This window comes from Stylophora pistillata, chromosome 6 (genome assembly GCF_964205215.1).
Source record: "Stylophora pistillata chromosome 6, jaStyPist1.2, whole genome shotgun sequence".
Taxonomy (NCBI): Eukaryota; Metazoa; Cnidaria; class Anthozoa; order Scleractinia; family Pocilloporidae; genus Stylophora; species Stylophora pistillata.
Genome location: NC_142524.1, coordinates 23,225,828 through 23,253,559, shown reverse-complemented (window position 1 = coordinate 23,253,559; position 27,732 = coordinate 23,225,828). Strand labels below are relative to the sequence as shown.

At 39.2% G+C, this 27,732-nt stretch overlaps 1 protein-coding gene across 2 annotated transcripts; it reads right to left on the bottom strand.

Annotated features, from left to right (window-relative positions):
- Positions 1-2,484: 2,484 nt before the first annotated feature.
- LOC111341335 (serine/threonine-protein kinase Nek9) lies at positions 2,485-27,732 on the bottom strand. Of its 2 annotated transcripts, XM_088725236.1 has the most exons (31): positions 27,347-27,731; positions 25,033-25,210; positions 24,554-24,606; positions 24,407-24,477; positions 23,627-23,735; positions 22,389-22,438; positions 22,177-22,258; positions 21,417-21,521; positions 20,878-20,942; positions 20,390-20,440; positions 19,954-20,008; positions 19,354-19,428; positions 18,733-18,795; positions 17,334-17,478; positions 16,804-16,965; positions 16,012-16,050; positions 15,529-15,575; positions 14,975-15,133; positions 13,421-13,479; positions 13,123-13,175; positions 11,936-12,097; positions 10,181-10,357; positions 9,634-9,702; positions 8,621-8,814; positions 7,859-7,999; positions 7,149-7,213; positions 6,468-6,514; positions 6,279-6,334; positions 4,920-4,973; positions 4,578-4,679; positions 2,485-4,228 (listed from the first exon to the last, which is right to left on the bottom strand). In XM_088725236.1, the coding sequence occupies exons 1-31, from the start codon at positions 27,458-27,460 to the stop codon at positions 4,163-4,165; spliced, it is 2,868 nt and encodes a 955-aa protein (XP_088581362.1). In that variant the 5' UTR covers positions 27,461-27,731; the 3' UTR covers positions 2,485-4,162. The 2 variants fall into 2 exon arrangements, with proteins under 2 accessions (XP_088581362.1, XP_088581363.1); XM_088725237.1 differs by lacking the exon at positions 4,578-4,679 and having other exon boundaries at positions 27,347-27,732.

Below are 27,732 nucleotides of genomic sequence, written 5' to 3'. Positions count from 1 at the left end.
ATTCGACAATATCGCTTTCTAAAAACAAATAAAGCGGTGTTTTAAATTTAAATGTAATACACATTGCAATTATTTGACCAATGCAGCCAATCATTGTCTTAATATTCTCATCTGAATGGCATAATTCTGAATTCTCAATAACTCTTAGATAATCTTTTCTCTGCATCCGTAATGCGCCGAACCTTCTGGATTCTGTTAGCAGGAAAACAAAGCAGAGGAAATTCAAAGCGTGTGATTTACGTGTCAACCTTGTTCTGTTTTAGACTCGTGGTTTTTTCTAGGTGCTCTTCTTTTCGCGAAATAAAGAAGACTACTCTATTTCGTGACTACGAGAAATAGATTATCAGAAACTACTTTAATTGCTTCACGAAAATAGGAAGTTTTGGTAGTAAAAAATGGCCCTTGGGCGATATGAAACTTGACTGCGAAAAGCGCCACTTCTATGAAGAGAGCTTTTTGTTTTTCTTATCATTGTTCGTAACACACGTTGAACTGCAACGCTTGAGTCACGACACAAGTTACATACTCTACATTTGACATCGGCTTTTCTTTTGTCGGAAAGAAAAATTAATTTATATCAAAATGAAATAAAGTTTGATGAGATGGGCCGCCGAGACAAAGGTATGACTGACCTCAAAATATTTAGACTGGTTTCCCAATTTTTTTTCCTGATAAAAAGATATATAAAATTGCACATATTACCTTTACCACAAATCATGACAAAAATCTTATTCGTCTCTAAAATAAAATCTTAAAGGAAAGCTCTTCCGATGAAATAAATGAAATTTATCAAGGTCAGCTAGATTGCTTTCTTTGAATCCAATGTTTGAATCCAAACGCACGCGTTTTCTTTTGTTCTTGGGATCGATACTGTGGAATGGTTTTTAAATACAATTCTTCGTTTAAAAACAATAAATGCTAATTATTTCCAATCGTAACCTTTTTTACGATGGCCGATTCGTGAATTATTACAATAAAAGTATAAAGGGTTCTGTGACCACAAACGTACGAGATAACTTGCTAAAATAACACTGGGAAAAATCGAGGAGAAAAAAAAAAGTTTGCCTGCAGTTTTGTTTTAAAGATCGCTTCAGCCATCTATAGAGTGCGTGACTTATTTCAAAAGCCATTCAATGATGAATGAAAAGTCTTGAAATGGCTGCAGCGCTTCCACGACAGGAAGTCGAAAGCGTCCGGCTTAAAGTCTTCTTAAGCTACAGCTACAGGAACCTAGCTTAAGTACTTGATGGTATTTGAAAAGGGTGATCTTGAGGCTTTTCAAATTAATGTGTGCAGATAACAATCACAAAAAGCCAATTCCATGTACTTTTGTTCTATGCCACGGGTGAACAGTCCCATAATTCCTTTCGCACCGTATCCCATCTCAAAAAAAAAAAAAAGGACGCGTAGGGGTGGAGAAGAGGAAGAGTGCGCCGAAAGGAGCGTGAAATAAAACGCAGGTCAAAAAGTCTGATAGCACAAATTTGAGTGCTGTCAGATACTCATTAAATTGGGATGACGAAGATCAGGTTCTTGCTGCAATTTACTGTCATATTAAGACACTACGTTACAATTATATCGGACGCTATTTCACTGATACACTCCTAATAAAAAAAAGGAAGCAAAAGACAAAAAATAAAAAAAGCCAAATTCGAATTAATTAGAATGCGGTGCGAGCATACGGCATGAGCATTTAAATAAATATACATTTTTTTAATTTTTGGAATCGCTTAGAACTTCTAGTTTGAAGGAATTGTTAGGTGGAAATTCCGTGCAAATTGCGGGGCTGCCAGAAGTTAGTTTCACTTGCTAATTAATCCCTATTTCCTTAATTTTTTTGGTTTTGCTTTTCTCTATCCCAGCGTTATTGCAAAGAGGTGTAGACAGGTGCTCTATAATAACATAAACCTTGAATATAACAATTGAGATATCAACACCCTGGGAGTTTGGAGAGCATGAAAGATGCGTTAGAAATGCTCTTGGCACTTCTGAAGAAAATGAAGGTACGTGCTGGTAGCACGTTCCCCGTAGAAAAGTCTAATCATAATTGAGAATACTCGAGTACTTTATATTTGACCTGTGGTAGTGAGCTACAAAGTGACGAATTGGTAGTCGGATGCTATCTGCAATTGAGGTAACCTGTCAGCGATTATTCAAGCCACCTTATGACAATTGTTTGCCAAGGTGGTCAAATACTTAAAAAATCAGAGTACACAAATGAGAAAATGAAGATAGTTTAGGTTGAAGTTGGTGAACACGGATTGCTTCTAACAAATTTGAACACTTTTGGCCTAAATCGATAATCATTAATGACTGCAATTTACGAAGAAAGAGGGAAACGGTTTGCCGATAAACACAAGAACAGACGCATGCATATCATTACTGTTGTTTCTTCGTTTGCAATGCGCCATTCGTAGTCTGTACATACAACGAAACCTACAGCTATTCCACTGTATTTCTCAGTTTCGCCTTCGACAGACAACAGACAATTTAATTCAATTTATTCTTAATCATTCTGTCGAATAAATAAATCTACAACGAGGTTTGACCCATTTTACAGATTGACTAATTATGAATAAATATTAGAATCGCATACTTGAATAAAATCTTGCATTCTAATTAGTTAACGAAGCGAGATATTTAGCGTGGATCTGCGCGGTGAAAACTAGGCTAAGAGATATCGTTTCGTATCTCTTGTTTTGCGCTCGGGATAAAACAAACTATATCATTGCTGTTTTCTTCTTATTTTTCTCAAATTATGCGATTCAAGGGAAATCAATTACCTGACGAGGGAATTCCGCGTTAAATTGCACCTGAAAACTGATTTGACGCGGAATTCCCCCGTCAAGTAATGTGTTTTCAAATGCAATCTATAGTCGACTATCAACACGTGCTCTATGGACAGCCATTTTAAGATAAATAAAGTGCTTATTGCTTCCGCTCGTACAGCTGTTTATGATATTTATACATGTTTAGTATTCATTCATTCTCGAACAAATAAAATTTACTTCCGCGTTCTACAATAAAATAAACACCTTTCCCTCTTGATTAACGTTTTCGTTTCTCCCAAAAATATATCATTACTGAAGAGAATTGTACAACCTAAAGTTCATTCTTAAATATATAATACGATAAATAAAACGCCGATGCGTTTGTCTCAATTTCCAAGAGACATTCCAGTAACTTAAATAAATTCAAATAGACTGTTCGTTGCAACCAAAATCTTGTTTTGAATGCATGACCACATCACTGACAGCCTAAGAGCAAATGCTTATCATCGGACTTCGGTGCGAACGTTTCTTCACCCGCGACTAAGTTTGAGGCCTTAAGGAACACTAGCCAGTGGAAGTTCTGCAAGAAGTCTAACACTGATATTGAGTGCCAGACCCTCCGCAGGCCTTTACCAGACTCGTCTCCAATCTTCTCGCGGACAGAAAACCACTCGCCTCGCAATTCTAGCTAGTGATGAGGGTCTGATCGCAAACTACATCACTGAGAGTCAGAAAGTTTCCTTAAAGATGTCAATTGTACTTCTACCCATACTCGATCAGTCACGCGCTCTCACGTTCCTAGTATTTTTGGATTGATTGATAAGGCTAGTTCTCAACTTCGAGCAAGTTATCTCTCAAATAGCTAAAATAAGACCTTGCCATTTGTGTGCCACCCTAAATTCACTTCTTGTGGGAATATAGCTTAGTCACGTGATTGCATGACTGATTAGCACATATCTTGCTACCACTACGAAAGTGTGACAAGTTAATGCAAGAACTATGGAAACTTGGCGAAGACGTGCAACGGCACAAAAAAATATTAAGCAAACGGTTACACTGGGAGGTCGTGACCTTCTAACCTCGTGTGACAGAGAGCTACAGAATAACTTTCCCTACCAATGCACAGCCATTGAGACTCGGGTTCACACAGCCTTAATCAATATCCGCAATCTCAACTAATCTGACTGAGGAAATAAATTTGCCCCAGCATCGAGTAAGACAGAAAATTATCATATTGAAAATATCACTACCTATGCTGTCAGGGTTTGGAATACCGTGCTCGCTACTAATAAACTCAGTCTATGTAGGAAGTCTAGCACTTAACCAGCTTCAGGAGTCACAAACCCCTTTTCTGGAGTCCGAGGGAAATACGCACTATATCCACTGGCATATCATACATCCCAAGTTTCATCAGAGGAGTCGGTAAAGTTGTGAGCTGGACCGCTACTGCGCTTATCCTAGGGTGAAATATGCAGATAAAATATAAACATCATTCAATGTAGCCTGCTCTGGGAAGCCAGCTTTAAGGGACGACCGCAAAGCCAGAGAAAACGGGAGAGGCAAGGAACGACTGGCCCCATTCCCTGTCGGTTATCCTGAAAATCCTGCCGACTTTTCCCCGCCCACTCATTCATTCGTTCCCATGGACCACGAGACTGACAAAGTCTATATTGCTGCTTCAATTTAATCCTCTCTTCACGCCCCCCAGTTGAAACATTTAAACTGATGCTAGCACAGTTGTAACGATTTTAACGGCCTGTTCTTCACGAAAACACGAGAAACATTACGGTAAAAAATCAGAATTACCGTTTTATTAGCGGCAGTCAGAGGAGAGTCCTGTTGACAATCTTTGTGCCACGAATCAATTAATTCCCAGAACCTCTTCTGGTTTGTGACGAAAGTAGCATTCTGAGGTGTGGAAACAAAAAACGAACACTTCAAAAGCAAGCTAGAATTTTCTACCCAAACAACCTGTCTCTCTCCCGCGTACCGTGTGTTTTCATGTACAACAGGTCAGTCTACTGAGTTTTTAGCTCATATAAACCTCAAAATACTGCTAAGAAATTAATGGGAAATGCGTTACAGCTATTTTTAAAATTACTGACATGGTTGAAGAGCTATTTGCGCCCGTTATAGTGTAAAACGTACCTCTTGCTTTAGAATCCTCATTTTGGCACTTTGCTGAGCTAAAGTTTCTCTAAGCTACAGAAAAAAGGTGAAGGAACACCGGTCAACTGATGTTAGTTCGCATTGAATATTTTTCTCTCTTGAGATAGTACAAATATTTTTATTATGCATATAAACTGCGATGTTTTACAAGGATTTCCAGCATTGATTAAAACCTCAACAGCGCACGTGAAAACAACGATAATTTTTTTAACGTCGTTTCGACATCGTCAGACTCCGACGATGTCGAAACGACGTAAAAAATTATCGAACGACATCGGGTGTCGTTGTCAAGTAACTTGTGTTCCTTAGTTTTCGCGTTATAATAGGTGGCAAAATACGTAAAGTGACAAGAAAACATGTGACTATTACGAAACTATGTTCATTAAGGAAAAAAAAACCAGTATTGCTCTGATTTAGTTTGATTTAACGTTTGTGAATATAGGAAATCATATATTTGAACTGCGGTTCAAGAAATGAGTATGAGAGCGATCTTCGCAGCAATGAACACTACTTAAGCATCACTTCACAGGTTTATTAGAACCAACATAAAGACCAGGGGCCCGTTTCTCGAAGGTCCCGGTAGTTTAATAGGACCGTTAAGCTGTTCTGTTTTCATTTAAGATGGGGTTTTAAAAGTTTTAATAATTATGCCTTAAAACTATCAGCACTTAAAATATGGTTTCGGGCCTGTTAAATTAGCGGGAGCTTCGAGAAACGGGCCTCAGCTACCATTTGGCTTGTTAGCCCGCAGTTGGTGGAGCACTGCATCGGTATCGTGGAGGTCACGGGTTCGAATCCCGTACAGGCCTGAATTTCTCTCATTACTGCGAATATCGCTCTCATACTCATTTCTTTAACCGCACGCCTTGTTTTCACTACTGGTTAAGTAATGTTCATTTCTGCAAAGATCGCTGCCATACTCATTTAGTTTGATTTAGAATTGAGTATTGGCTTCAAGATCTCTGATATATAATATTTCATATATCAGGTAGTCAAGTTTATTCCTGCGTTTTTCCGATTGGAAATCACATCAAGAGTGAATACACTATGGAGCCAAGGAACCTCAAAGACCATTTTACCATCTTGGTAACTTGAAGGTATGGAATTTCTATTCTTGTCTTCTACTCTATATGTCACGAGTGTGCGCTGCGAACGAGTAGGATATCGTGTTGAACACAAGAAGAAAAAGTCCATATCTACGCGACCCCATGTATTATTCTCTGTATGTCAAGCGCGCCTAAAGCGGACTTTGCCCTTTTTACGAGGTTCATTCTTCGACGAGAAAACTTGGCCTAATCATCACAGGTTCAAAGTTCATCAACAAGAAGGAACTATTACCTTTGAATTCTCCTGCTCAAGTGTTAAAAGCCGAGCTGCCATTTCTTGAACATCGCCTGAGTTAAAAATATAAAAAAAAAAGAAGATAACGTTGATACTAACGGAAAATGGCTCAGACTGGGCATGGAATTCGACTTTCTCAGTCATTCGACAACTCATTTTCTCATCGGCCATGAAATAGCGACTAACCTGGCAGGAGATCACACTGAATCTCTACTGAAGTCATTGATATTTCACTAAAAAAAAAAAAAAAAAATAAGGGAAACTAAGGTTTTCTGTCAAATAAAAGAGATGTTAAAAAAAAAACCACAACAAAACAAATTCTTGAGTTCCTATCGGAAGGCAATAAGTTGTGTAAAGTTATCAGAAACGAATAAAGAAGTATCAACAGTACAAAGAGTGTTAAAAATATCATGTAACAAGCATCAACGTATCGAAATTGTACTCTATTGTAAGTGCTTTATCTACCATCCACAATACAGAGATAACTTTGCTCATCTGAAAGTTTTGCGATATTTGAACGTCGTGTCGAGGAATGTAACCGAGAATGTTCTGGGCTTGACAGGTTAATACCAGTTGTGACAGGTTAATACCAGTTGTGACAGGTTAATACCAGTTGTGACAGGTTAATACCAGTTGTGAAAATTATGGGGCTTCGCTGCGCGCGCTGCAAGCTCCGCTAAGGTAGTTGCATACTCAGGATCGAAGAGCGCAAAGAACAGTGACATGACCTCTCTGGAGAAACTTTTTAATTCAGTTCGCTCTATGATACCTTGTTTTCTCTCATTACAATGGTGGCTTTGAATTAACAAATAAGGGGATATGACATTTCAAGTTGATCTCTTAGCTGACGGTGGCTTTACAACTTACTATTTGTTTGGAGAAGGGGTTGGCGACGGGCCATGTCTGGGAATATACTCAGCTTCACGGAGTTCCTGTAAAAGTAAAATGAATAAATAACAGGACCAGTGATCGTTTATGAAGGGGGGAGGGTGGTAGGGGAGCAGAGGATTTTGGGGGGAGTACGTGGTTTTCAGGGAGGTAGGCAGGGGGCATCAGCCGTTACCAACAGGGTATAAAAGGAAGACTATAGAAAAATGGCTGCCAATGAGGGGGATCATAAGAGCTCTGCAGACCCTGGAGGGGGGATAGCGAAATTTTATCGTGACGTAACCAAAATCCTCCAGGCCCCCAGATGATAAATAATTACCGGTACCTAGAAAAATACATTGAGAACTTTTCATAGGAGCATCGTAAAATAACAAACAAAGTCATGCTTTGTGGCCGATCAGAGCACAGACAAAGATCACAAGGGGACACACAACTTGACGGCAAAAAAAAACACCTAACGCGCAGGAAAACGTAAGTGACAACTTGGGGATTTGTTCATTTTTGAATTTGAATAGCCGAGAGAGTGGCATGAGTTTCTTGACCAACAAAAGAGCGAAATAATAATAGCCTTATCGAGACAAGCAAGACACCACCCGCCATTATTTTAACTACTTCTCCAACACACAATACTCATTAATCAGAAAAAATCAACTGGAACTTCTGAATAATAGTATAATAAAAACTGATACATTTCTGAGCCAGGCTGGGACACTGCTCTCGGAATTGGACAAACTACGTCCACTACTGGATGCGTTTGCCTGGGACGGGCTCCTGCTCGAGCTGTGTGAGTTGCTTGAGCCGATGGAAATGTACTCCGCCTGGTCAAGTTCCTAAAGAAGGAGGAAAGGGTAGGAATTATCCACACCAAAATGGTTGCAAACAACAATTTAGGAACTGAGTTGAGTTCTACAAGCTCAAAAAAGAAAAAAAAAAAGAAAAAATTCCGAGCCAGGTATGTAAAACTGTGCAATGTGATCTAAGAGGGGATTTCAAGTAAGAGAAGATTAACACAAAGGCACGTCGCAGAAGAAGTATTGAAAACACTTTTACATCTTGATGATGGCTTAAAAACTTGATACCAAAATTGTTTATCTAAAATTTATCTTCATTATCTGTACCATTTTAAGCCTTATTTTTTCCCAGGGGTGACCAACATAGCCCATCTCGTTACACTACAATTAGTTTTCCAGTAAAAAGGTGTCACGAGCGAAGAAAAATCTCTGTAGGGCCTGTTGTTTGATTAAACATCAAATTCTTAGAGTCACAATGATACAAAACGTTTGGCAGACAGTTCGAAGGATGGAGCTTTACATTTTGAGAGTGGGAATTTGTGCCACTGTTACCGTATTTGCTTTATTTACCCATTCTTCCTATCACAGCGTAAACTTTACTTCGAAGTGAAAAGACCTTACAGGCGTTTCTTAAGAAGGTAACAACAAATCAACACTTACATCCTGGAGCCAGGCTGGTGGCACACTGCTCTCTCCCACACTCCTTACGCCGGGTCCAGGGTCTCGAGGCGAGCGGCCCACACCTGAGTCCTTAGTCTCGCTGAAGTGGACATTCGGGTGGTTGGCGCCACTGTCATGATTGATGACTAATCCCATCTGCTCCGAAAAGACTGAATCTCCGCCGTTGTCACCCGCTGTCAATGGTAAAAAAAAAAAAAAAAAAAAAACAATTTGCCACCTCAGAAATAGTGACTTATCTTGTCTTAAAGGAGAACCTCCAATCTTTTGGGCTGATGATCAGTAATGGTTGCTCGGAGCTCTCGCGGTGAAGAGAATTTGGTGAATATGTCACAGATCTTTTCATCAAGTGTTCGATCAGCGGTGAACATTATCAGAATTCAACCCTAACGCTCCTCAATATTCTTCATCTTCTACTTCACTTTCCTGTATGTCTTCACTGTAAGAGTGCTTCTACTTCACTTTCCTGTCTGTCTTCACTGTAAGAGTGCTCTACTTCACTTTCCTGTCTGTCTTCACTGTAAGAGTGCTTCTACTTCACTTTCCTGTCTGTCTTCACTGTAAGAGTGCTCTACTTCACTTTCCTGTCTGTCTTCAATGTAAGAGTGCTTCTACTTCACTTTCCTGTCTGTCTTCACTGTAAGAGTGCTCTACTTCACTTTCCTGTCTGTCTTCAATGTAAGAGTGCTTCTACTTCACTTTCCTGTCTGTCTTCACTGTAAGAGTGCTCTACTTCACTTTCCTGTCTGTCTTCAATGTAAGAGTGCTTCTACTTCACTTTCCTGTCTGTCTTCACTGTAAGAGTGCTTCGGCTCCAACTGATGGGGAAGATCTGTGACGCATTCGCTAAAAATTTTCTTCAGGCGACAGCGATATAGCAAAGCAAACTTTCAAGCCGATCAAAAACCAAGTTATGAAATGTTTGATAAGCACGTTATGGGGATCTAGTTCTTTCCATCTCTCACGCCTCCCCGAGAAGTAAAAACTGTACTCACACGACTGGGACTCTAGAGATCGCCCTTGAGACCCTCCACGTTTGACAGTCCGCGAACTGAGGACACGTTCTGTGAAAAAAAGAAAGACGAATCCAGAATTATGCGTGAAATTGTGGTCTACTGTTTCTCACTCAGAAATTAGTTCACAGATAAAAATGAATTTCATTCCTCATATTTACTTAAAAAAATAAAATACCCAAACCCCAACTGTATTTCTTTCGCTTCTAAGTAGTCTCATCCAGAATCGTCGTTTGGGTTTTTCACACTCGATTCTCGCCATCTTCGCTTGGTTTGAGAATGCGTTGTGTGAGGAGCCGTATTTACCCATGCTAAACGTGTCTTCCCAGTCCCAGGAAACTTCTTCACACTTCACCTAAAACATCTTCAGGTAGACCGCGCATCAATACAAATATACGGCTCTTTCACCGTCGAAGTCTGCACAAAGACTTCTTTGAAAGGAGAAATAAATGAAACAAGCAAAGACTGGCCACTCCTATCAACACTCAAAATTTCTTCAAAACTTTTTCACGAGCTTTTTCATATTTACCTGCAACGATGAGAGAATTCCAGTGTCTGCACGCCACGCAGGACATCACGTGTAGGGCGCCAAAGATCGGCCTCGGGACAGCTGTACACGGGATTCCACCCTTGGCGCGTGCGAGACTGTCAGTCAATACACCAAGTCGACCATTGTCACCCCTACCCCACGAGTAGATCTGATTGTCTGAAGAACACAAAAACAAATCAAGATTGACCCTTAACAGCCTAACCTCAGTGCCAATATTCTACGTACTCTTTTCAATACATTTCATTTTACTGGTTTGAACCCGGGGTTAATTAAACAATAGAGTGTTTCTGTCGAGGAACTATCGGCTGATAGTTGACCCGCGGAAATTTGATGTTCTTAAAACAAATGTGCTGGTTTTAAGAACATCAAATTTCCAAGGGGCAACTATCAGACCGATAGTTCCGAGACATAAACACTCTATTGTTTCTATAGTTCACCACTAAATTTTCTTCCGCGCCTACAGCTTGTCACAAATGTCAATAATTCGCAACCGTACATTGGCTAAATAATACGTTATACCTGTCAGAATTGAAAAGTCACTGTTTTTCCGATCTGCCTAACTTCGCGGCCGTCAAACTATTCAAAACTTTTCACGGATGAGTACTATCAATCCAGGTATTTTCCGCGGACGGGCACTATCCATCCGGGTATTTTCCCCGGGGCGGGCACTATGGGCTGATAGTGTCTCTCCACGGATGAACACTATCGCGTCACGTGATCAATTTAAACCAATAAGAACCGGAGAAAATTTAGTGGGGAACTATAACAAGTGACAGTGTAGTGCGATCGTCCGGGTGAGTGTAGTGTGATCGTCCGGGTGAGTGTAGTGTGATCGTCCGGGTGAGTGTAGTGTGATCGTCCGGGTGAGTGTAGTCCTGAGAAGTACTGTTGTCGGTGGTGTTGACTGACGTTTCGACAACCTGAGCGGAAGTCATCATCAGGTACAAGTGAATAGCTGTTGCCAGTCGAATGATCTTAGTCCAGTTTCGACAACCTGAGCGGAGGTCATCACCAAGTAAGTCAAGAATCATTACATTTCCTTTGGTCCTGAGAAGAAAATTTGTTTAACAATCAAAGATTCTTGGGTTGGTGAACATTTCCTTTACTTTCATGATCTTGATGTTTGATTTAGCAGTAAGATGAAATAACAGGCTAGTCGCCCTAAGGGTTTGGGTTTAAAATGTTAAAAAACCCCACACAGTGAGCTCTTTATTTTCCGGACACCCCAAAGATTCCTGGCAAAATTTGTCTAGAATTTTGACGGAAACAAACTCCTTTCATTACAGACTTAACGACAAATTTTTGGGTCCCAACGACACACTTCCGTTTCTTGTTTCAGCAGACACTGATCTGCACATTTAAACATTTCAGCAGATGTATCCCCATTTCTGAATTTTTCCTTGTCTTTTTGCCCTATCACTCGTGTGGTTTTATTTTTGCTTCTTCAGCTGCGTTTTAATTTTTAATTTGCTGTCATAATAGGTGGTTGAAATACTTCTGTGTGCCAAAATATTGAACAGAACTGGAGCACTTTTTTTTGTTCAAGGCCAGAGCCCCAATTCCCTTTTTCCCCCAACGGTGTTTTCTCGCTCCTCATTTTTTCGGACTCACGCTATAACAGGCACCAGATCGATGTCTGCAAACAACGGAGTTGATTATACTTACAACATAATTGTCGAAGTAAAATTTCATAGACTCAGATAATATGAATTTCCGTATAAGTTAGTCACTTACCTGCGGTTGCCACCACTGTGAAGTCATCTCCACACGCAGCATGTACAACCCTTTTACCGACCATTTCCCCTCTAATGATAGAAGGCCCCGCGCGGGGCTTGAAATCCCCCACTCCTAACTGCCCGAACCGGTTGGACCCCACTGTTACCAGCCGGCCGTAGGCTATCAGCAAATATAACAAAAGGTTAAAGAGTCTATACGGCCAATAGGATTTTTATAGTTTTGGTATGTATTTAACATGTCAAAAAGTAAGCTTAAATAAAAATTGGATTCTGACGAGTCTTCGCCCTGAAATCGAGCTTTAAACTTCCCGCTTTGGCCACGCCCGTTGAAGGTGACGGTGAGTCGGGGCAAAAAAGAGATTGGGTCGTGACATCAAGTCAGCAACGCGCCAAATCCCGCCAGTGGTTCATGTCACTGTTTTTGCAGTAAGGTAAAGAGTTTTCGGCGACATAAATATGCCCGATAGATGTGTTGTAAAAGTACTGCGTTTGTCAAGCAAAGTAACAACGCGACGCTCGAGACGCTCCTGGAGTGACGTCACTCATCAGCAATCTTCCCTTACGCGGTCAACTTCATTGGGCGTGGCCGAAGCGGGAACTTTAAAGCTCGATTTTAGGGTGAAGAGGCGTCAGAATCATATATTTTTTTCTTTGAGAATACTTTTTTACAGGTTAAAGAGATACCAAAACAATAAAAACCCTGTTGGCCGTAAAGACACTTTAAGATAAGGTTAACCAGAAAAACTAAAGTGACTTCGTGACTGCGAGAAAACAAAGATTCAACCCCAAAGACAAAGATACGAATATTCGTCTCGCCTATCGGATTGGTCGCTTCGCCTTCTCGAATGTACGCGTGAAAGTAGAAGGCAATGAGAAGTAAGCCTTTATATATTAACAAACTCCAATCTGTTCGCTTCCTTTCTCGAAACTCCCGAGAGGACTGAACACTGATGACGCACTTCACAGAATTTTCCTAGTGCCACTGATGGGCTGTTTCTCCGTCTTCAATTTGCGCGCGAAAGTAGCCAGCACACGGAGCCGCTCGAAATTCTCTCAAGAGTGCATTGAGGTAATTTCAGATCACTTTGCTAGTGAGAAAACAACTCAAATTAGACGTAGACACTTCGAGCCATTAGCTGCAACTCATTGTAACTAAACTGCGCCTTCCGCGGTTGACAAGCCTACCGTCTATGACAGCTGAGTGTGATCTCCCGGCTGAAACAGAAGTTATACTGTACCTGGAAAAACAAACAAACAACCAAAAAGTCATTATACAACGCAGTATTCTTGTCTCCACTAAAATTCAACGGTTGCCTAGAAACTGCTTATCGTACTTTCTTACACAAAGGCTATTGGCTATTGAAACTATTTCCTTTGGCTGGGATGTTAATTCATTGCAGGTCACTTCCCTCTGCAATGCGCCTTTGAAATACGAAAAATGTTAGGGAAAGAGCGAACTGTGTGTCTTAAAAAAGGTACTCACTTGTTAAGAGGCATAACAGGTTTAGGACGCGTGACGTATGGCAAGTGACCTGTGGCCGACTGAAAATGAAACAAGTAAGTCACTGAGTGGATAAAGTAGAGGTACAACAAACGGCGTTCAAATATGTGATCACCGCAAAAATTCTATAGTAAGACAATAAAAGGCATTTCAAAACAGAACAATTTCAATCGCTACTTGGAAAACTTATATTCCATTACGTTGAAATCAGAAATGTTCGTAAGTTTATGAAGTCATACCGCCTCCCGGTTAGCTCATTTGGTTAGAGCGCTGGACTGTTGTGCGGGAGGTCGAGGTCGATGGTTCGAGCCCCGGCCGGACCAACATTCAAGGTCTTAAAATAACTGAGGAGAATGCGCTACCTTTCTTTAATATCAAGAAATGGATAGACATTCTAGTCTTCTCGGATAAGGACGAATAAACCGTAGGTCCCGTCTCCTGCATCTATTAATTAGTTATTTTGGTTAGGCAGGGGACGTTAAAGAACCCACTCACGAGATTACTGTGATGTGGTCTGGCCTGTTTACTGGGAATTGTGGGGGAGGGGGCATCTCCAAATAAGTTTCCTTCAATTGTTTGTAAACTGCTGATGCAGTCCAGCCAAAGTCCCCCGAAAAGTGTTGTGATGCGCATTTGATCATATCCACATGTTACTTTGCGCAATAAAAATATTAAATTAAAATTACAAAAAAAAATTACAAAACACTCAAAATAAAATATCCAACGCAGCAAACAGTAAGCTGTTCGTGAATATTTTTCACGCGCTTTGCAAAATATTTGGAGGATAATAAGACAATAGCCTTTATTTTGCGTGAAAATATGCTTGCCGTATATTTGCTCTAAGGAAAATGTTCGTATCTTGGAACAGATAATGTCCGCAGACAAATATCCGTACTTATTTTCGCGCCAAAGAGAGGTTATCGTTCATAAATTCCGAGTAAACTTATATGGAAATGCATTGTGTCAACTATTGCGAAGTTGAAAAATATTCCAAACATCCAAACGTTCAGGACTGAAAAAAATGTAATCAAAGAATTATTCCTTTCGCGCTTGTTGGAGGCGAGATTGGTTATAGAGCCTACTTGGCACTACGATATATAGCTTTATTAGGAAGTAAAATCATTGCAGCCTCAGGACCGGCTGAAATACGACTTACTTTACAATGGGAATAAATTATATCTTACTCTAAGATAACTACAATAAAAGCCGCAAAATGTAATCTACAACAAAACACAATAAGAGAAGTATCAAAAACCAAAATACAAATAATTGAGATAGCTACTAATAATTAAAACTGTTCGCCATGATAAATGTGTTTTTGAACCTAGTTGTCTTACAAATCGGTAGCTTGAAGTATCTCTGGCTGCGGGTGCGATAGGTGGACTCGTTGCGTGGAGGCAGCAGATCATGGAGCTTGCGGCTTTCGTCCCTTACAATCTGATCAAATAGAGCGTGATTTTACGTGACTTGTTGGCCGTTTTCGTATTAACCGGCAGCGGACGGTGAACAAGGAATCACTTTAGCAGTTAAACACACCTTAGTTTGTCTTTTCCTGAGTGATTGTGGTGTATCAAGTCCTAGCTGATTTTCCTCATTGTTACCAAAACCCAACAGTCGTCCAGTTGAGGTCAGCAAGAACGTGAAATCTGAGCCACAGCAAACTGACACAACCGTACACTGCGATGGTACGGCCACCTGGTGCAAAGTGCATCAAGAGCAAGGTTAACTTTAATTCTGGCGAGGTATGGATTTCAATTCTTCCGGTAAATTTCGAGCGAGCCGCATGAGAACTATGGCAAGCTGACGAATCGTCACAAATAAATGAACGTAATCACGGCCACGGACGAAAGAAAAACTCATCAGCTGCGTTAATTTGTTCCTTTCGCTTAGTTTTTAGTTTCTTGCCTTGGCTAGGATAAGTCTCCCGTTTGTGATACGTAGAGGTTAAGTCATCCTCCGCTAGCACACGCCTTTTGCTCGTGCAACCACGAGCATGAGCAGTCACGCCCCCTGGCCTTATATTCTTCGAGTCTTTAGGCGTTAGGCAAAGAAAAGGAAAGAAAAAAAAAATCAGTGCAATGCACATGTACCTTTTGAGGGGCCGCACAATCGTCTTCGTCACCATGGCCCAAACGACCTTGAAAGGGAAAAAAATTGTATTAGAAAAATGCTCAGATATAAATGGATGCAAAAGTTATGAAAAAGAGAATTGGGTGGCTGCAAAGCTCAGCTAATTCTTACATCAACAACGAGTGGTTAAGACACTTTTAAGTTTTAGAAAACCTTACACCCCAACGTTGGTATTAATTTTCTTTGCACTGCTCTTTTTACATTTCCAACGATACAGACAGGTAAATTTGTTTAGCAATCAGGAGCTTCTTAAATTGGGGATCATTTCCTTTATTCTCCTGACCTTTATATTTGATTAAGGGTGATATTGTAAGGAGAAATTAGAATCCAGTCAGTCTTAGGGCTTAAAGGGTTAACACTTATTCAAAATGACAATTTAACAAAGCTAATTGTTGTCCTTTTGTTTTGCTGAAGTTCACTTTAAGAGATAAAAAAGAGCTTACCGTACTCGCCACAGCCCCACGAATAAACTTCTTTTGAAACTGCAAAAGTGAGGAGGGATGGGAAGACGGTGAAAACGATCAAAAAAGGCTCGAGAGAGCGTTAGGCCTACTCTGGGGCCTAAGTCGACTTAAGCAAAATTGGCAGAAAAATGTTGGGACTTTATGCGATTCAAGGCAATTTAAGGCGACTTAAGGCGACTTAAAGCGATTTTATTTGACTGAAGTGATAAAATCAAAGTTAGCAACAGTCTCTCCATAAACCTTAAAAATATTTACAGAATCCCTTGCAATAAACACAATAGTCATTTTGGTTACTTTTGTATGCTCATAAGTCACAATAGCGACTTAAGGCGACTTTAGGACACTTAAGGTCCCAGAGTAGGCCTAGCGTTAATTCATTCATGAGTACGGCAAACCTGGTTATGGTTTCCACTAACCAACGACCAATTCACGACCTCCTGAGACAACTTATTTAGCCTTTAGCGCTCTTTCATTCGCTTCGTTTGCCTTTGTCAGGGCTTCCCTTTTAAATTAATTGAGTTCTGTGTGGGGTAGTCGTTGAAACTGGTTCACACAAAACAAAGTGATCAGTTTTTTGGCCAACTGGATGCCAACCCGACACAAATCACGAATTCGGTCTATGTATTTCCCGAGCTTAACACGGGGCACAAATTTTTTTTTCCCGAGTTCTGATTGGATCGCCCCGCCATATGAACGTGTTGTGATTGGCCAAATGACTTCATCTCAGTATCAGGGTCAGTATCAATAGAATTATTTATTATACAAACTAACCCGTAACAACTACAACATGGCACTCTCCACACGATATTTGTGACACAGGATTGTCAGCAAAGAATTCCACTTTGTACGGCGTAACGACTTCTTCGTCCAACTCGTTGTTGCAACCGATGCAGCCCCAGTAGTCGGACCCAAAAGTGTACAAAGTACCTTCCTCTAGTGATCAAAAGAAATGGAAATCTGTATCAGAATTGCTGCTCGACCAAAAGAGATTTACTTTGTAGAAAAACGATTACAAGTTGTTGCCTATGTCTCTCCATTACTTCCAAACTAATGGTAACGTACTCAAAAGAAACGAAGCACATTTTTTACTCTCTTGGGTTTTCACGCTAACAACCTCGAGAGGGCCAATGTTTCCCGCTAGGGCAGCCAATCAGAAACCTAGGTCCGCTACATCTCACCCGCCATCAGAACTGGCCAACCAATAAGATTTAGTACCGGTTAACTCTCAAGGAAACACATCAAAATGGGGTGACCTTTGCTGGACTTGCACAAGAGTGTTTCTACAAAACATACATCTGTACCTGTGACGCATGCGGTAAATTCATCTCCACAGCCCACTTGTTTGATGGGAATTCCATGCAAAGCTTCAACTGGTTTTGGAATGCGATATGAAGCGGTATCTCCATGTCCTAACTGTCCCACCATCTTTTTACCGCCATGAGCATTCTGGGAAAAAAAGAGAGATTTCTGGGTCGAGAGAAGGCCAGGATTTGTCATAGCTCTAATCAGAGTCAAACTAACACTAAAAAAACATCCGCGCTTCCGGTAGTTTCCTTGTTAATACTTTGCAACCAGCGAGATACCACACTGAATCAATAGGCAATGATTTGCTATTGGGTCACTGTGATATCTTGCTTGTTCTGATTGGCTAGGGGTGTTCGGGCCAGGACCCGCTGCGGAAGAGTATCATGACCCCCTGGGAGACTAGATTTGTAATGCGACCACCCTACTGGGGACATTCGTTGTGTTAGTATTATGGGGTGCCAGAACATGTGCTTTTCGCTCGAAGAGTTGTAGTCATTACTCGAAGCGTGTACAAGTCTTTCGTTAGACTTTTAAAGTGATCGTTTAACGTTGTCGAGAGCGAAGGTTATTTCGTAGTCTGAACAGAACAAAGGGCGACTACTTTATGAGCGGTTTTCGGTTTCTCGACTCTCTTTCGAAAAATACCCCAAACTAATCGGAACTTCAGTTAAATGAATGGGGCAAGTTTCTAAAGAGACTTTGGCGCTGCATTGGCGGGGTGGTGGGTGGGGGGGGGGGTAACGACAAGATAATTTGGTTTTGTCAACTACTATTGATAAAAAGTAACTCTTCACGGTGGCCAATTTACACCATTAACTCAGTTGATAAAACCAAATTATTATATGGCTGTGTCTCACAAGGGCTGGGAACTACCGAATTCACGAATTTGATTGGCTGGAATCAATAGTGAAAGCGGTCTAGAATTTCCCATCTAGACCGATCTAGAAAAAAGAGGTACAAAGAATATAAAAAATTGGCATACAAGACACAGCCATATAATAAACATCTTATTAACCGAGCAAGGTCGGTCTGTATGGGAGAATCTTGACCTCGGTCGCTGGTACAGACCTCGCTGCGTTCGGTCTGTACTGGCAACCTCGGTCAAGATTATCTCATACAGACCTCCCGCTCGGTTAATAACAACTAATTAACATGTTAGACTCTTCGTAAGTTAGGGTGCAGAAAGTACTATTGATATCGATGTCGACACTTGACAAACTTGGGTGTCTTCCGTTTCTATATTGACTTCTTCTCTCTCCCCCCCCCCCCCCTCCTTTCCACAAAAAAAAAGACACTGTTTTGGGCAACAAATGGGTGACGGTGAAAAGAGCTCATGGAGTTAAAGAAGTTAGAATGTAAAACGTCCTGGGATTTTGGGTGAAATTTCATACTTACAGCCCATGTAAACAGTTCATTTTCAACAGTGACAACAGCGAAATGAGACTGACCAACAGCAAGCTGAAATGAAATGAAAATGTCTTTAGTTGTAGACTTCATGGAAAAGTCAAACTGGATTACCGTTGTGAAAGGCACTCAAAAGTAATGCCCCGAAGCTCTGACCAAGAGAGCTGAACACTTCACTCAATCCATTTTGTGTTCGTTTCACATTATCCGGCACTTTGTCAACTTTGTTTCTGTTGTCGTCACATCGTCAAACTGTGTCACGAAGACGGCAATTGAGAGCTAAGCATCGATAATTAAGGTCAAAAGTGGAAAACGAGGCGATAAGGAGAAAACAAATGTGAGAATACTAGCCTCTAGCCTGCACCACTCGCGTCTTATTTGGGCAGGTTAACGTCAAGAAGCACGCGATCGGTTATTCATTCCGCCATGCCCACAAAGATCAAAACGGCAAAAATGTTTTAGTTGGATCAGGTGGCCTTGTTGAATGTACCACTGCTAAAATCCAATTTATTTAATTAAAATATTCTAATGATTGTACTGACAATGATCTTGGCCTACATCCGGGGCATATCCTGGCATCAGTAAAAATTGATAAAAAGAAAGAAAATTCACCTGCAGGGCAGAATGACCTCCCTGGAACATGTCAACTTTGTGAGGGGTTTGTTTACCTCCACCCCAGTAGAAAACCTGTAGACAATAACCACAAACAACAAGAATATAAGACACGTAAATAAGTTGCTTGACACTCATCCTAATCCTTACCCACACTATTGCATAAATGATACCCTTGCAGTATCCTAATTTATTATACAGCTGGCAGCGCCTGTGGGCAATATGAAGCGAATCCTGTGTTGTGATTGGCTACCCAAGCGAGCAGGCTTGCCCGCTTTGATTCCGCGCAAAGTATAAAAAAAAATTAAAAAAAAAAATTGGCATGGACTCATTTTGGTCCATTAAAAATGAAAAAAAAACCAAAAAAACAAAAACAAAAACAAAAAACAAAAAACGCCCAATATCAAGCCATCTTTACCTCATGCTTGGCGTTAACGGACACAGAGGGGATTTGACAACCCTAAAATTGTATTCACAAGAACTACAAATACCCAACTCGTAAATCTTAAAGCATCGAGGTGATCGTCCACAGTGCATGTAAGTGAGGTTCTGATGAAAATATCCCACGTCAGGGACTAATTGCTTCATCAAGTTTCTCACCTCACTGGTTTTGGCTGTAATCACAGGTACAACTTCAGTTGTTCCACTGACTAGCCTAACAAAAGGAAAAATAAACCACAAATCCCTTTCATTTTATTATTATTATTATCATTATTATTAATTTATTTCTTATACAGCACTATTTACAATAACATATCAATAGTGCTTTACAACTGATATCTCTAAATATTAAAATCTCATCTAATTAAAAAAAAAAATAATAATAATAATTACATATTACAGTTAAATCGGCTATATAGGATTCATAATTTAACTACTATTAAAAGGTTTGCTTAAAAAGAAAAGTCTTAATTGAATTCTCAGACTTGTGTATGATATTGGTGAGTCTTAGAGGTTACATCGAAAGTTGAGTGTCAAGTTTAAACAGCAGAGGTAAACAACTTGAAAAAAAAATGTTATGAATACACATACTTACCTGGCCCTCCTGGTTGAAGAATTTAGTTCCCAAACTTTTTTTTCCATCTCTCTTCGAGCAAAAGGACAAGACGAAGAAGAAGAAAAAAAGGAAAAATATAGGTCGGATCACTTTTCCAGCAAATGACTTTTAAATAACCTCCCCCCCATCCCCTTCTCACACCACACTTGTCCAACATTCTGTCTTGCTTTGATTGCACTCTACCTCAAAAACTTTTAAGGAAAATTTTGAGAGAAAACAATTAACACCAGCAATAAAATGTTGATTGAAATAAATTTTTGCTCTCTTCTCCCTTAAGTCTTATTTCTTCATTGTTAATATTTTTGCTCTGGCTATCTTTCTGGATTTCATTCCCCACAACTTTTACGAAAGCATCACACATAACTATTTAGTTATTGAATACAGTCCTCTAAGTGGTTAATTTCCATTTCTTATGCAAACTGATTTTTTGAGACCTTTATCAATATGAAATGATGAGGTCTGCCTACCTTCCTAAATTACTCAACAAGGGCATAGCAAGAACTCCACTGATTGTTGGCCTGTCTTCTGGGCTCTAGAGTAAAAGTAATCGTTTCAGAAATACAGCAGAACCCCGCTAACTCAAACTCAGTTAGCTCGAAACACTCCACTAACTTGAACAAAATGTGATTTGCCCCATTTTTCCAGTCAACTCAGTTCAATCAATCTCCCTGATTACATGAACTTAAGGCTCAAAGTCTCTTTGATTTGTTTAAGTTCCAGTTAATTCAGTTGAGGGTAAATTTGAACTTAGGTAAAGTAACAATTGAAGATAACTGACTGTGCAACAATGGTAGAAATTATTCCTCATTTATATCGATCAACAGAATAATTGAAATTCAACACCAATCCCCATTACTGGAACCCCCGTTAAGTTGAACCACTATTCATTTGCCATTGGAGTTTGAGTTAGCAAGGTTTAATTGTGGTCAGATTGCAAAGATGTAGAGCACTGGTGAATAGACTAGACTATGAAAAGTATTGAGCACGAAATGCTTTTACTGCTCACATGTGACAGCAGGACTTTAACTAGGCCATTCATGTCTTGAGTGTACTGTGGATCAATATCTTCATATTTCCCCTTCACTATTTCAGACACTAATCTAAGAGGATTCTAAGAGAGAAAAAGACTGATTTACAACAAACCACAAAGAATTAGTGATTTTGGTTTCTACTTCATAATTTCACTTTTGTAGCAGCTGTAGGCATGTTGGCTTAAAGTTACTTGTCAGCCACAATAATCTGAGAAAGAGCCAGAAAATTAAGCTCTTCACTTATATTTCAAAATAAGTAGAAATATATACATTCTTTTGTTTGATTATTATTCTTCATTATTGTTATAGATAAAAATTAAAAGGCACAATTCCCTCAGTTTTGTCATTTCTGTTATACATGCTGTAGTTCAATTTTATCCTTGGTTCAAATTTAATTTTCGTTTGTTTCAAACTCATTATCATACATTAACATGACTGAGAACAAAGGAAAATAAAATTTGAACCAAGGAGAAAATTGAACTACAACATATACATGTATAAATAAATGTATTTATTATTAACATTTATTATGGTATCACAAGTGTTCAAGTTCCAGTTGACAAACTGTCACAATTTTACAAGTAGGTGTGAGCAGCAGCAAATAAACTTATATGAACCTATTATCAGCATAACATATTAATTATTACTCAATCATTATTATTGTTATCATCATTATTTATTGCTATTAATATTATCAATATTACAATTATAACAATTATCATTATAATTACTTACAGTTGCATCAAACACTTTTTTCAAAGTGAGCATCTCATACAAGACACAACCCAAAGCCCACATGTCACTCTTTTGGTTATACCTACACATAAATGTTAAATTTATCAATCAGTGCATTACCTTCACTTTGAACAAAGCCAGGGAGATAATGGCTCCCCATTGTAATTTCACAAAGTATTAGAAATAAAGCAAATTCAAGAACAGGTACATACTTTTGTCCCTGGACGATCTCTGGTGACATGTAATATGGTGTTCCAACAACCTAAAAATTGTGACATTTTGGATTCATATGAAATGAAAAAAAAAATGTTAAACTGCAATCTTAAACATACATTTAGCTATGATACAACACTTTAATTCTTGCAATTTTTTCCGTCTCCCACTTTTGCTCAGTATCCTGTGTCCCTCGAACTTTGAATCAGAAATTGCTCTGAGATCACGAGAAAAAATGAAGTCTTCAATGATCTCTAATTGTTAAGGCTAACCGTGGCATTAAATGTTACAAATGTCTGAGTATTGATTGGTTTAAAGGCCAAAGTGTCTGACCTAATATAAAGCATAATTATAAACCTTTTCACAGTTCAGAGCAAATTAGGCTTTTTTTGCAATCACTATGTTTGTTGCAGATTTTGAGACATGTTGTATATCTTTTAGCATTGTTGACAAAAACTGTGGATAAACTGTTGACCGAACAGTTGACCCTCTACGCCCTAACATCTGCATGCATATTCTCCTTACATTTCCTAAGATACTGACAAGGAAAATCTGTTTCACAGTCAAGAGCTTCTTTAATTGGTGATCATTCTCTCAATTCTTGTGACCTTCATGTAAGGAGAAATCAGATGTCTATCCTTGAGGTTGAAGGGTTTTAAACAGTCCCTGAGAGGTCCTGAGGTTGGAGACCTGGGGCCCATTTTTTGAAAGTCCCGGTAACTTAACGGGCTCGAAGCCATGTTTTAAAATCAAAATTTAAAGTATAGGAAAGCAGGTTCTGGCATCCAAGAGGGTGCCAGAATCCTATGCAATTGAACTGGTTAAACCATTCCTTTTGTTTCTTTAGCTGATAGTTTTATTGTATCATTTTCAAAACTTTTGAAATCCCCATCTTGAATGAAAACAGAACAGCTTTATGTGCCCGTTAAGTTACTGGGTCTTTCAAGAGACGGGCCCCTAGTCAGTTCAATGAGTTGTGTCCTTTGCCTTTAAAGACACTTTACTCTCATAGTTCCTCTCTGTACCCCCAAGAGCATACATGGTTCAGGGGCATGAGCATTCCTCTCCACCCAAGAGCATAGTTGAGTACCATGAATTCTCAACAAACCTGACCGCCTGCTGAGAGTTGACTGGCAACTTCATGACTAGTGTCTCATCTAGAGATACTGATCTATTGCATTATTCATAGAATGACTTTCTTTGAAATCACTCCTTTCCTAATGTAGAATGCACTTACAGATTCTGCCATGTATTCTTTAGAGCTTTTTAATACAGTTGCTATGCCAAAGTCTCCAAGTTTAACTAGTCCAGATTTAGTCAGGAAGATGTTCAAGGTCTTGATATCTCTAACAATGTAAATGCCATTGTACATGTATTATAATCATGCCCCAATAAACTACATACCGACAAATAATTTTATCATATGATACATACTGTGCACCCCCTTCACTCCACCTGCCTTTATCGAAAAAAAATGGACAAAAATCTCAACACAATGGCTGTATGCAATGACCCATGTAGGGCCTGAAAAAGCTATATGGCCCCGCAAGATGAAAGCTTAGAAAAGAAAATGTGAAGGTCAAATGATAAAAAGCTTCTTGACTGAATAACATAGGGCCCAACAAGGATTATTTGGCTCTCAGTCATGACGCTCTCCTCTGTTTGTAACACCTCCAGCCAAATACTCTCTTTTTCTGTCCCTTCCACTCAGTCGATGAAAACATAATATCTTAGAACAAATAACCCTTTCAATCCTGGAAGTGATTAACCTGCAACTTCTCCCTATATTGTCCAGAAAACAGGTACCGGTACGTTCAATGAGAATGCTGAAACTTATCAGGTTGGAGTTGTCACCTTGATCTAACACCAAATTCTTGTAACAACATCTACACACTACACAAGTTACAAAGAAATGTGTAGCAGCCAGAGGGAAGAGTTAATAACAATATCTCTGGAGAGGCTAATAATATCACTCAGTATCAAAAGGTGAACTGTACCACTCAATGCAGACACTTACCTGTGAACAACACCACAGTCATGAATATGACTCATTCCAGAACAAATTTGAAAGAAATACCAGATCACAATCTGAAATTAAAAATATCTAATTGTAACAATATCAACTACAATTGTAGCACCAGAAAATTGACCATCGCGATAGTACCTCTTCAGCAAATAATTCTTTTTGACTACATATCTTGTCATTCAGAGTTCCACCTGGGAATAAAAATGAGTGAAAATAAAAATGAATAAAGAAATTTAAAAGAAGATAAAATAAGATCCCAGATGGGGGTTCTGCTAATCCCACCTAAGATTACCAGGAGTTTGGAATGTCCTAGATGGGATTCCACCCAAATTTTCTGATGCTGATTCTTCCTCAATCCCCTATACAATCCTGGTTGGGGTCTCACCATTACTACCAACAATTTTCGCAAGGAATTCTGCTGACCCCACTGAGTAACTGTGTATGTAATTGATCATGTTCAAAGTCACACCCTGTTGAGTAACTTTATTGTTACGCTACTGAAGGACCATTTCATATCTAACACGACATTAATTAGATTGAATAAAAGGGATTATCTATTAATTGTTGTTTTTTTTTTTGGGTTATAAAATCTCATATTTTATATCTTATCTCCTCACCATTACAATATTCCATCTCGATGAGCAGTGATGTACCATCGATATAATGATTAAAATATGTTACAATATTGGTGTGATTTAGCAAGGACAGAATTTCCACTTCTTTCTCTGCATCTACTCTCTCCTTGTCAGTTGCCCGGCTCAAGTTCACTTCCTTTACGACAACAAGTACATTGTCCTTAAATAGGAAATCATATAAGAAAACAATTAACCACAAAAAGGTACTGAACAATGATAAATTTACTTATCTATCCAAAACACCAGATTGTTTGTTTTTGTTTGTTTTTGTTTTTTTTTTTTCCGGTGGATAGTTGCTAATAAAATTAATATTAAGACAAAATCTAGAGCAGAAGACTGAAAGATGGAGCCAACAGGGAAAGAAGTAGCAGAGAATGACATGTAGACCTGTTAAACCCAAAGAATGTTTGATGGATTGGAAGAAGACCAAGCTTTAAAAGCAATACTGATTGGCTGTAACGCTATAGGAAAAACAGGAACTAATACGACCTGTTGCTGTAGCACTGTATTCAAGGGCCCGTCACTCCATCAGGAGCTTTAAAATAGTCTGCAGTAAGCTAAATACTGTTATCAAACACTTGAATGGATCATGTGCCCAGTACTTGGTGCATCCTTAGTCAATCCCCATATATTTCAGATATTTCAACTATTCTTGGATTATCAAAGTTAAAAGGAATCCAACTTATTTTATCTTTCATGCTGTAAAATAACCCTTTGACTCCAAAGGTAAAAAATGTCATTTTTATACTTGTTTAAATAAACAATTCAGAATCCTATATGATTATCAGCCTATTCAGGAGCAAAGAGCGGCAGGTTTTGAGGATCCCCACAGATAGATGCGTTGATACACAAGACGTGCTCTGCTTCACATGTAAGAGGTAAAGTCTGTTTATGAGCCTAGTGGCCCATTAGGCCTGTGCTGAACTCTGGTTTCCATAGCATGAAGCGATTAGGAGTATTTCTACTCCCCAATGGATGGGATGCCAGTCCAACGCAGGGTTTCTCCCAGCATTAAAATTAATTTGCCGCTACCCCTTTATACACCTGGTTCACATGTAAGAACAACAAGTCAAAGAATTCGAAGTATTGCCCCAGTAGTGACCTCTATAAATCCACTCCTTGTATCAGTATGCAGCGTAATCCTTTGAGTATTAACCTCTCCTGTGTTGACATTTTCTTGGGTATCAAATAACAATAATCTAAACCCAGACACAATTAGTCATCTTAAACGGCTTATGATAAAATCAAACAGTTCAAGTACAGCTTTCATTAATAAATCTCTCACATTTCTTTGATGAGTATGTTGTTTTCAAAACTCATCAACTGTGGGTTATCATAAGCAGATGTATCACCATGTTACAAACACCAACTTTGTCAATCCCTATTTCCTGAGATTTTGTTCCTTAAAGATGATTGCATGCTGCTCTGAAGAATATTTGTTTGTTTGTTTTTTTTTTAACCAAATTTAAATAAATTGCCAGATTAAGGAAGGCTATTCTTAGTGCCTACTTGATTATACTACCACATTTGAACTTGACTAAATGCTGAAAATTGCACCCTTAATACAGCTAAGACAATAAGATAGCTTGATGCCTTAGAATCAACGGTAAAATATTATAGACCGCTAAATAATTAAGCCATCAAAATTTTATTAAAAATTATTGATTTCAAATCTGCTCTAATCTTGAAAAAATATCCCTCAGAGAAAGTCAATAACAATGAAATTCTAATGCCACAAATGCGGAAATTTTAGCAACCAATGCGGAGTTTTAGCAACCAAAGCGGAATTTTAGCCACCTTAATCACTTTAGTAAACGCAAGAAGATGCAACAGCTAAAGGCACCCACATTTAATTCAAATTTATCCATATTTCAAAATGTAGCCACTAAGAACATGTATGCGCTCACTCTACCATTATTTCTTACATCAGAAACTTTAGTTCTCTAGAGTCACTTTTAATACTTAAGAAGCAAACTTTTTAATCAAGAAATAACTTCTTCTTCAATCAAAAGCAATTATTGCAACTAGTCCAATATCAACAAAAGCGACTTCCACTTTTTTCTATCATTTCGGCAGGTGGTCTCTCCAAGACTGAAGAATCAAATAAATTTGCTACCATCCGAAAATATTTGATGATAAAACACCAGCATCTTAAAATACCTTTCAGCAGTTTTCTACAGGAAGGACCACCGGAGAGAAATAAAATTTGCAAAATGGATGGAGTCTGGCCACTTTGCCTAGATCGATGCAGGCCAGCTGGTTGTGGCAAAAACAGACTGACTTTATATTTTCCTACCTCTGTTTTGCGATACAAAACTGCCTCGCCGAACGCCCCACGTCCCAGGGTCCGTACCCTTGTGTATGGTTCTTCCGATGCTCTGCCATCAGTGAACGATTCGTCCGCCATCATCAAGACGGAAGGAAACGATCAAACTTGATATCTCTAGGCGAAAATTGAAATGTGACTTGCATCAATCAAAGACATCCGTCATCTGCGCGATTTTTCACGCGCGCGTACTCGATCTTCGAAATATTGCCCGCCGAGATGACACTCAGCCTGGAAATGGATGAATTATATCTTGATACATATTGCACCAAAAATGAAACCCTACCACGGAAAAAAATGATAACTATTCCCTTCTTAAAAAACTAGAAACCATCTTTATGCGAGCATAATTTGCA

What these genes read in the sequence shown, in the direction of transcription:
- LOC111341335 (XM_088725236.1), bottom strand. Translation starts at nt 27,460, where the DNA reads ATGATGGCGGACGAATCGTTCACTGATGGCAGAGCATCGGAAGAACCA. An exon ending in CCATGTTGTAGTTGTTACGG is followed by an intron (nt 16,051 to 16,803) that starts GTTAGTTTGTAT and finishes TCACTTTTGCAG; the next exon opens with TTTCAAAAGAAGTTTATTCG. An exon ending in ATTGTGCGGCCCCTCAAAAG is followed by an intron (nt 15,134 to 15,528) that starts GTACATGTGCAT and finishes ACTTTGCACCAG; the next exon opens with GTGGCCGTACCATCGCAGTG.